This window comes from Oreochromis niloticus, linkage group LG22 (genome assembly GCF_001858045.2).
Source record: "Oreochromis niloticus isolate F11D_XX linkage group LG22, O_niloticus_UMD_NMBU, whole genome shotgun sequence".
NCBI classification, from domain to species: domain Eukaryota; kingdom Metazoa; phylum Chordata; class Actinopteri; order Cichliformes; family Cichlidae; genus Oreochromis; species Oreochromis niloticus.
Window position 1 is genome coordinate 10648080 of NC_031985.2, and position 10316 is coordinate 10658395.

General features: G+C 37.3%; 2 protein-coding genes across 2 annotated transcripts; both read right to left on the reverse strand.

The window, feature by feature from the left end:
* Window positions 1-1400: 1400 nt before the first annotated feature.
* LOC106098938 (C-type lectin domain family 4 member E-like) lies at window positions 1401-4409 on the reverse strand. The gene is made up of 8 exons (XM_019367465.2): window positions 4386-4409; window positions 4177-4251; window positions 3049-3183; window positions 2737-2814; window positions 2468-2536; window positions 2120-2271; window positions 1885-2009; window positions 1401-1795 (listed from the first exon to the last, which is right to left on the reverse strand). Exons 2-8 carry the CDS (start codon window positions 4205-4207, stop codon window positions 1618-1620), a joined length of 768 nt encoding a protein of 255 aa, XP_019223010.1. The 5' UTR covers window positions 4208-4251; window positions 4386-4409; the 3' UTR covers window positions 1401-1617.
* A 4309-nt stretch (window positions 4410-8718) lies between these two features.
* LOC109204995 (hepatic lectin-like) lies at window positions 8719-10062 on the reverse strand. Its single transcript, XM_025902552.1, has 5 exons — window positions 9834-10062; window positions 9585-9653; window positions 9240-9391; window positions 9001-9125; window positions 8719-8911 (listed from the first exon to the last, which is right to left on the reverse strand). Exons 1-5 carry the CDS (start codon window positions 10060-10062, stop codon window positions 8725-8727), a joined length of 762 nt encoding a protein of 253 aa, XP_025758337.1. The 3' UTR covers window positions 8719-8724.
* Between the last annotated feature and the right edge of the window lie 254 nt (window positions 10063-10316).

Here is a 10316-nt window from a genome sequence, read left to right on the forward strand (position 1 = left end):
ATATTCTGATGGCTTAAGAGCCAACGCTTTAAATGAATGTTTATAAAATACATGTTTCTAACACACTGTAGTGTATTTAGATTGATTGATGATACTTTATTCATCCCAAGGGAAAATGGGTTAAGGCTGACAGACGTGCCAGCGCCATCTTACCCTTCCGACCATACATACATTACACAAACATCACATGGGGTAGACAGGTCAGGGAGGTATAACAATGGAAAATACACAACATGAGGAAAGACGAGGAGAAAAAAGAACTCCCCCCAGACTGAGCTCCAACAGGGAGATCAGTTTGAGAACAGAAAAAAAACCACCTCAGCACATAACACATGAATCAACACATCTCACAACGTAGAAGACATAAGCTTCAAAGGCGATTAGATAGAAGAGGATAGAAGTTTCTCATGCGCCCATATATGACAGGTACAAACACTTTAAACCAACAGGAAACATCAGACATTTGGTATCAGCTAACCACATGTTAAAATGTCACACATGGTCGTGGTCACTTCCTCATTTTGTTCTGTCTTAATACTTCAGGCATCTGTTTAAATGGTTGTCTTTCTTTCTTTTGTTCAAACTGATGCTTGTCTGACCACATCGATGTTTTTGAGTCTTAAACTTTTTCTACTTCCTCATGACTTACATTTAAGTTATTTTCTTATTGCCTTATATATTTACATGCATGTACTTACCTTTTATGTTCCTCTGTGGATAGTTGCTCATGCTGAGGCTTCAAGATGAGTCAGTTGAGCTGTCTCTGAATAAACAAATAAATAAATTCTAAATTATGTCTTTTACTCTTTAGATAAACATGAGAGCAGAGAGGATTGGGTGGATTTATCCATGCTTGAACAAATAAAACTAATCTAATAGATTTATTTTTGTTATGGCAGTAGTGTCTCTCCCTCCCTCTCTCTCTCTCTCTCCTCCCCTGCAGTATTTGTTTGCCTCCCTCTGTCCGCATAATTACAGGTGCACCTTTAAGAGAGGAAGGGGAGAAGGGCAAAGGTGGCAGTTAGTCCATTCAAGGCTGTCTGTGGATGCAAGAGGAGGACCATCATGATGCTTCTGCTGGGGAGGGAATCCAGAAAGTGTGTTTTTACGACAGATTTGCACCAGACTCGATGGTAGTTGTTAGACTCTCACTTTTTAAATTTCCTTTCAGAGATAACCTGTTAACCTCGGCCTCCAACTCATTCTTTCACCCCGATTGTTTTCTACATTGTTTTCATTAAATCTTACCCCTTAACCCCAAGACCCTCTGGTTCATACCATATACATTTTGTAATTTTGCGGTCAATAAATGGAGTAACACATTATCTGTATCTTGGCACCACACACATTGGTGTGAGCTTTGACTTTTTTTAATTCTTAAAAGAAAAAACAAAGAAACAAAAGGAACAATCTTTTAATATTTCACAGATGTAAACACTGCTGCAGCAAAACATTACCTCAATAAACACATATCAAAAAAAAATATAACTCAGATTTATGTTAGTATGTTTCAGTTTCTTCTACAAATCATTTGCTAAGTGATTTTTAAATGTTTGTCACATAGAAAATAAAGAATCACACAGTATTCTGTTTCCTGTACAGTTTTACAGCTGAATTTCAGACACATACAATTTTATTCTGTCCTTTTGCTGCTGGTTTCTCACAAATACTTCTGTGAGACACTTTGCAGGATGCATCAGACCAACTCTTCAGGTAACGATCACCTTTATCACCCATCAGTACACAGTCGTCCTCGGGCCAGTTGTCCGGCCCACTGTCGTTCCAATAAGATAAACTAGGAGATGAAGATCAAAAAGAATTGGCTCAGTAAACGTTGCTAACTTTAATTTTAGAAATGGGATTTTTTTTCCACATCAATCAAACCTTTTGTTCAGTGGTGATCCGTCCACCCACAACCATCTGCCCTGCTCTGCTGAGTCTGTCAGTCCGATCCAGAACTTGTCTTCATGATCCGTCATCATGCGTCTCACTTTTTTCCACAGGAATTCCTAAACAGGAAAAGTTGATCAAAAGTATTTTGTGACACTTTTCTTTGCTGAAGAAATGTAAAGATATGGTTAAATATGTGAGAACCAAAACTTGCAGCAGTTTTTTATACCTGCTCCTCTCTGCTGTCTATTTTAACCAGGTCTCCTCCTTTAGCTCTACAGTCATCTCTGCTCTTGTTCCAGGATGATTTACTGGTAGAGAAGTAATAGCACTTTCCTCCATGTTGCTCCCAGCCTTCTTCACATTTAGAACATGAATCACCTTTGAAGATATTAAAGCAAAGACTTCAGTCAGGTGGAAGAAACTGTTCATGTCTGTATGATTTGGAGGCAGCAAGAAGCTCCTTCTGTCCTGCAGTTACAAACAAAGTTACTGTTTCTGTGTCCATCACTGTTTTTTTTTAAATCATTATCAGAGGATATAAATGTTTAAAAGAATAAATCCATAACTTATTTACCTGTAACTTCAGGAGGTTGTGGACATGTAGGCTGCACCGTGCTGCATGGTTTTGTTTTAGAGAGATTCTCTGTTAGAATAAGAAGGAAGGATAACTAATAATTAACTTTAATTTAATTAGGACTTTTGATTTTTCTGAAGATTGAATTTAAAAAAATGCAAAAATTCTTTGTATCGGGTAACAAAAAAAAAACTAGGCTCATAACTACGTGTCAGCAGAACAATCCAAGTATGATCAAATATCACAGCATATCATCTGTATTTGCTTACCTTTCAGAACATTTTCACACTTCATTCTGTGATCTTCCAGTTTTTTCAGTGACTCTCTGATTTTCGTGTTTTCAAACGCTGAGTTAAAATTTAAGAGAAAGAAAGATTTTGTGAATGACAAAAGAAAAAAAAAAACAAACGAAGAAAAGCTCTGAAAAAGATCCTCTTTATTTTGCTGCAAGACTATTAAAACACTAAAGTCACATGATGGCTAGGCCAAGGTGTGCAATACGCTGCCATAATGCTCATCTGATTTACAGAAAATAAGTTTTAGGTTGAAAAAAAATGTAAATGTAAAAAAAGTAAACTCACTTCCAAACTCACTGAGACGATAAATAACGATGAGAGCAGCTGCCAGGAGAATACAGAGAACAACCAGTGCCACTCTCTCTGCCATGACCTTTGACCGTCTGCTTGAATTTGAATGTCGAGAACTAGGAGTTCCACCTGATGAACATTTAGAGAAGACACAATGTGAGAGTTCAGAAAAGTGTTTATTTATCTGTTATAACAATTTTAAGGAATTTCTCAAAATATAATACTATAGTACACTGCATTATAGTAGAGTGCTAATGCAAGAACATTTAAGCTGATTAAGATGCTTTCCACCAACAGGAAAAATCCCATACATATATATCACCCATTCTAAAACATGTTAAAACATGTTATGCTCAGTTCCTGTTTTTATTTGGTCTTGGTGACTTCCTTTTTCACATCTTTTAAACACTTAATGGTATAGTTTCTTTTTCTTTCTTCCATATTTGTAAATATTGATTTATCCTCTCTGAGAACAATTACTTTGAATCTTTATATTTTTGATTAATGCAAGGACTAAAATTAATTGATATGATTAAAGAATAAGTCTGTCTCTCTGTGATGGCCCTGCAACAGACTAGCGACCCATGTCCCTCGCCTTATAAGAGAATGGGTGAATGATTTAAAGAATTAACGTGGGCTTGAGATATTTTTAGGTTATGTACAGATAATGTTGATTTATTCCAGTATACAAACCTTATTCACGCCTTCTATTAAAAACACTTTTAGTCAGACTGATGATTGTTAGCCTGATGAAGATCACTCAGATCAGACTGAAGCTTCCTCTGTGTCACTTTGCTGTTGTTTATCACCACATGCCTAGTGTGTCATATTTGATAGCTACAATTTATTCTAAGTTTTTCAGACTTCTAAATCATTGGTGTGAATTTTTATTCCCCCGTAAAAAAACAGATAAATTGCACAATACATTTTAAAACAATCAAAAAAATTAAAGTCACATGTAGCAAATATGATGCAAATTAAAAGTCATATATGGAAATTAAACTGAATTAATTTTATTAAACAAATTTGTCAGATGGTTCAATAAACTTTCCATTTTTAAAATAAGTAGAAATTTATGACAATGATTTAAAATTTCTGGTTTTAAGGGGTTACTGTTCTTACCTTCTATGCAGCTCTGTGGACGACTCATCATGCTGAGGCTTCAAAATCTTGACGGCAGAGTTAGTCCAACTGTGTCTGAATCACAAAAACATAACAAAAGACTGATAAATTATTCAGATAAATTAGTTTTGTTATTTATTCTATATTCATTTCTTGCATTTAATATAGATGTAGATAAGCTCTGGTGCTCATTCTGACTCTGTCCTTACGCCTTACTGTAGGCTTGTAGTAAGTACTAAATGACAACTTCGTGTTTCACAGCTTTTAAAAAAAACTTCCTGTAAACTAAGGCGGATGGAGGAGGCGTCATCGATTGTCTTGTTCCTCCTACCAGAGTAACTGCTGTTATTTTAACTGAGGCAAGGCTGCTGTTTTGTTGTTGAAATGTGTGTCCCTGTGGTCTAGTGTGCTGACTTCTCACATATATAAACATAGCCATGCGAACATATTTCACAAAGAGAATGTTGCTGTGATAATGTGTGGAAGTTTGAGTTTAGCACACACAGCAGCCGTATTATATATATTTACCTTGTTAGGCAAATGTTGTTCATATTTTACAGGCTGAACTCAGTTTCAGGCCCATAGATTTAAGTTGTCCAGATACTGCTGGTTTCTCACAAATAGCTCTGTAAAGGTTCTGTGCCGGAAGATTTAAACCAACACTTCTGGTCACGAGCTGTTCACAGTCCTCTCCAATATATTCACTTTTTGTCCCATTTAAATTGTTGGTGTCCAATTGCTGCTCTGCCATCGACCCACAACCATCTGCCCTCTACGGTCTTTCAGTCCAATTCAGAACTTGTTATCAGATTCATTATGTTTCCCAATCTCATCTCCAGGAATGTCTGAACAGAAAAGGTTTATGAAAATTAAATAGTTTTTGTGCTGAGAGCCAAACAAAACAGACCAAAACAACACAACACCTTCTTTGCGTTTTTACTTTTGCTGTTCTTGCCTCAGAAATTGTGCCTGTTCTACTTACCTTGTGTTTTTTTCGATGTTCTAGTCATTTAACGGATCCTCAACTCCTCTACGCTGCAATACTCACTGTCATGGAAATTTAATTAACCAAGTCTGCAGACATGGTTAGCAGTAGTCAGCAGTACCTTTATTCTCATGCACATGACAGAGAGAGGGCCTTCAGCAGGGCGCTGAAGCCGGGAGCCGGAGGTGGAGGAGGAGGTGTGCGAGGGGCCACTTCGTCCGGGAGCAGTGGAGGAGCCGCCCGAGGAGACAAAACGTTCTGACAAAACGTCCTACTTTGTCAAAACATCCTACCGTAGCGTAAATTTAAAGTCATGTCTATCAATCTGTGCTATCTTATTAGAATATACTGCCTTACGTGGTTTATGCCTCCATTGTACATATCTATAGGTAGGACGTTCTTATGGCCAAATCACACTTATCAAAAACTCCTTCTTGCTTGTTAGGTAGGACGTGTCCACTAACTGCAGGAGGATTAACATTAATGGACAAGGTTTACGATGTATGCCAGTTTACAGAACTTTAGAAGTACTAAATCAAGACTTGAAATATAACTTCAATTGAGACTCCAAATCAGAGTATTTTTGCACAAAAAACAAAATGCATGTTAGCTTGAAAAGTTAACAAATTGACAAAAGCTTAAGGAAAACAAGCATCAACTATCAAGTAACATGGCCGTTTTGAGTTGTGCGCACGCTCAGTAACAACAAGTAGGTCCGTTTGATAGGTAGGGTGTTTTGTCAGAACACCTGTTGCCCGAGCTGTCATCGCCCTGTCGCTGGACCTGGGGATGAGGGCGCCGACGGTTTGGGCCAATTCCCTCTCCTGCTCGTTGGGGGTAGGGGAGTAGGTTCGCCTGATGGTTCCCTGGCCTCAGTCGGGCGATGGGGTTATGTGGAGGGGCATGGCCTGCGGCACCAGCATGCAGGGAAGGTGGACGCACCTGCACACCATCCGCAATCATGCCCCGCCGACTTAAATATGGCATTGGGTCCTGTGGTTGTTGTGGTTGTTGGTATGTTGAGCTGTCAGCGGGTTAGCTGCAGCTGTGTGTGGATGTACAGCAACTGTGTGAGTGGAAATAAAGTATGCTGCGAAGCATGAAAATGCCTCGGGTCTGCCGTGGTCATTCACATACTGATTTAAGTATTTCCTTGAATGTCACAATTTTGTTTTTTGTGACTATAGTTCATGTTTTGTTTTATTTTTCTATGTTGGTTCCCCTTTCTTGTCCAGTCTTTCTCTGAGACCTGAAGTACAATCCTATAGCTTATCTTTGAATAACTAATTCTTCTTTCCTTCCTTGTAAATAAACCAAATAATTTTTTTTTGTTTTTGTGCTGAGGTTACAGATTACATTTTGATCAATTTTATTGACTAATTTAACCATTTGTTAAATTTTGATTGAGGGAAAATGTGGGAGAGAGACACACAGAGGGCGAGGGAGACTAAGGAGTGTGCAAAAGACAGAATGCAGAGACGAAGACTATAATAGACGGGACATGACATTAAGACTGACAAACACAGGAAACACTGCAGACAGCACACAGGGAAGGAAAACACTAAGGGAACTAAACCAAAACCACAGGGAGAAAAATGAGAAAAACTAATAAATATAAGAAAGACTAAACTAGGAAATATGAGTCACTCTAGAAACACCATAAAAATTAATCAAGAAGTTCATAAATACAAAGCACTGGATCAACGAACCAGGACCATGACATATATGAAACTAGCATTTGAGGCCTTGATCTCCCCCTTTGATCCAGGTACTTTCACAGTCCCATCCCTCATGATTAATCCCATCTCAACTGTCCATGTAGCTTCCTCTCTACAAAATAAAACTATGAACTAATGCTGATACAGCTATTGAGGAAAAATGTGTTTCACCATTCAAATAGGATTTCCAATAGTGAAAAATCCAGAGACAATCATCAGCCCTCTTACTCTGAGTCTGAGAATCCAATCCAGAAATTGTCCTCAGTATCCTTAATTCTGTCTCTAAACATTGGGGATATCATAAGGGCCAATGCTTTAAATATATGTTTATAAAATACATGTTTCTACCACAGTGTAGTGTAGTTAGATCAGATAGAAGAGGATTTAAATGTTGTAGAAGTTTCTCACAGCCATATGTGACAGACACAAACACTTTAAACCAACAGGAAACATCAGACATTTGGTATCAGCTAACCACATAGTAAAATTTCACACATGGTCACTTCCTCATTTATTTCTGTCTTGATACCTCAGGCACGTGCTTAAATGGTTGTCTTTCTTTCTTTTGTTCAAACTGATGCTTGTCTGATCACACAAATCTTTTTGAAACTTTAACTACTTCCTTGTGATTTACCTTTAAGTTATTTTCTTATTACTTTATACATTTACAAGTATATACTTACCTTTTATGTTCCTCTGCGGATAGTTGCTCATGCTGAGGCTTCAAGATGACCAGAGTTAGTCCAGCTGTATCTGAATAAAAAAAATTAATAAATGATTTCTTGGGGCAACGGTGGCAATGAGACCATTTGAGGGAGTGTGCATGCTGTGTTTGGATGCAAGATGAGGACCGCTCATGATCATATTACGCCTGCTAGGGAGGGAGTCCACACAGTGTGTTTTTTGCAAAAGATGTACAGCGGACTCGATTGTTAGACTTTTAAAAATTTCCTGCTAGAGTTACTTTCCTTCACCATCTTCTTTCTGTTTTCCTGTGAAGGGACAAATCTCCAGATTGGAGATTTTTTTGAGCTCCAGTTAGTTTGAAGGTTTGAAATAATCCTGTTTTTTTGTTGTTTAAATTAACCTTGACGTCCGACTCATTCTTTCACTTCAATTGTTTACTATGTTGTCTAATTAAATGTTACCTCTTAACCCCAAAAGTCAATAAATGGACTAACAGGTTATCTGTGTATATAATGATTTTTATTCATTTTTATTGTAAGTGTGCGCTTCTAGAAACATACATGTCAACGTATTGCAATCATCCCGTGTGTGGGTTTCCTGGCTCCTTGTTGCTGAATAATTATACATGTCCATTTGTGGTTAGATTACAATTTTTTTATTTTGTTTTTAGCCTTTAATTGACTCATATTTTAGGCATTCAGTCCGGTTATAGTTTCCTTAGTTGAAACAGATTCTACAGTAAGAAAAAAAATATCACAGTGTCCACTGAAACTTCTCAATGCACACACTGAAAAATCCTCCTCTACACTATCTGAAAACATGTGTGAATGAAATATTTAAAACACTGACATTTAAAACTCAGATTTATATTTAAACAATATAAACCCGAGGCTACGGCAGCACACACCAACAGTTGAATATATAAATATAAATTCTTAAAAGAAAAGACAAGGAAAAATAAGGAACAATATTTTAATATTTCACAGATGTAAACACTGCTGCAGAAAAACATTACCTCAATAAACACATTTAATAAAAATATAACTCAGATTTGTGTTAGTATGTTTCAGTTTCTTCTACAAAACATTTGCTAAGTGATTTTTAAATGTTTGTCACATAGAAAATAAAGAATCACACAGTATCCTGTTTCCTGTAGTTTTACAGCTGAATTTCACATACAGTTTTATTCTGTCCTTTTGCTGCTGGTTTCTCACAAATACTTCTGTGAGACACTTTGCAGGATGTATCAGACCAACTCTTCAGGTTATGATCACCTTTATCACCCATCATTACACAGTCGTCCTCGGGCCAGTTGTCCGGCTCATTGTCGTTCCAATAAGATAAACTAGGAGATGAAGATCAAAAAGAACTGGCTCAGTAAACGTTGCTAACTTTAATTTTAGAAATGGGATTTTTTTTCCACATCAATCAAACCTTTTGTTCAGTGGTGATCCGTCCACCCACAACCATCTGCCCTGCTCTGCTGAGTCTGTCAGTCCGATCCAGAACTTGTCTTCATGATCCGTCATCATGCCTCTCACTTTTTTCCCCAGGAATTCCTAAACAGGAAAAGTTGATCAAAAGTATTTTGTGACACTTTTCTCTGCTGAAGAAATGTAAAGATGTGGTTAAATATATGAGAACCAAAACTTGCAGCAGCTTTTTTAAAATACCTGCTCCTCTCTGCTCTCTATCTTAACCAGGTCTCCTCCTTTAGCTCTACACTCATCTCTGCTCTCGTTCCAGGATGATTTATTGGTAGAGAAGTAATAGCACTTTCCTCCATGTTGCTCCCAGCCTTCTTCACATTTAGAACATGGATCACCTTTGAAGATATTAAAGCAAAGACTTCAGTCAGGTGGAAGAAACTGTTCATATTTGTGTGATTTGAAGGCAGCAGGAAGCTCCTTCTGTCCTGCAGGTACAAACAAAGTTACTGTTTCTGTGTCTATCACTGATTCTTTAATCATCATCACAGGACACAAATGTTTAAAAGAATAAATCCATAACTTATTTACCTGTAACTTCAGGAGGTTGTGGACATGTAGGCTGCACCGTGCTGCATGGTTTTGTTTCAGAGTCTCTTTCTTGTACCATCAAGGAAATGTAGATTAGATTTTTATTAGTTATTTAGTCTTTAGGGCTTTTTTTGCAGAACACAACAAAGCTCTAACTCAAGTCAAATGAATTGTTCTTAAATTAGTTTTAGTTCTTCTGCAAACATTACTGGAAAAATTTATTTTTAATCAGAAAATTCACACACTCACTGGTAACACAGAGGGCAACAACAGCAGCAGCCAGAAGAGCACTGAGAACCAACAGGGCCACTCTCTCTGGGGTGACCTTTGACCTTGTGCTCTTCACAGTTTGTTGAGAGGCCTCTAAACATTCAAATGGAACACATATATCACAAAGATGTGAGCATGAATATGTGCAGGTTGTGGATACAACAATATGAACACATGATTGAATTCTTCGCAACCTTAAGCAGATCATGATTAGATAACTTATCTGTGTTTGCCGTTTGTATTCTGTTATAATATTTCTACCAAATCTTCATCAAACATCATGCAAACTAATTACTTAACTGGCCAATGAAACTCTTGATATTATGGATCTCCTTTGTTATTATGTGTGCCTATGCCAAGAGGCACACATATTACTATTCCTCGGATTTATTATGTGTGCCTATGCCAAGAGGCACACATATTACTATTCGTCGGATTTATTATTCTTATTATTATTATTAT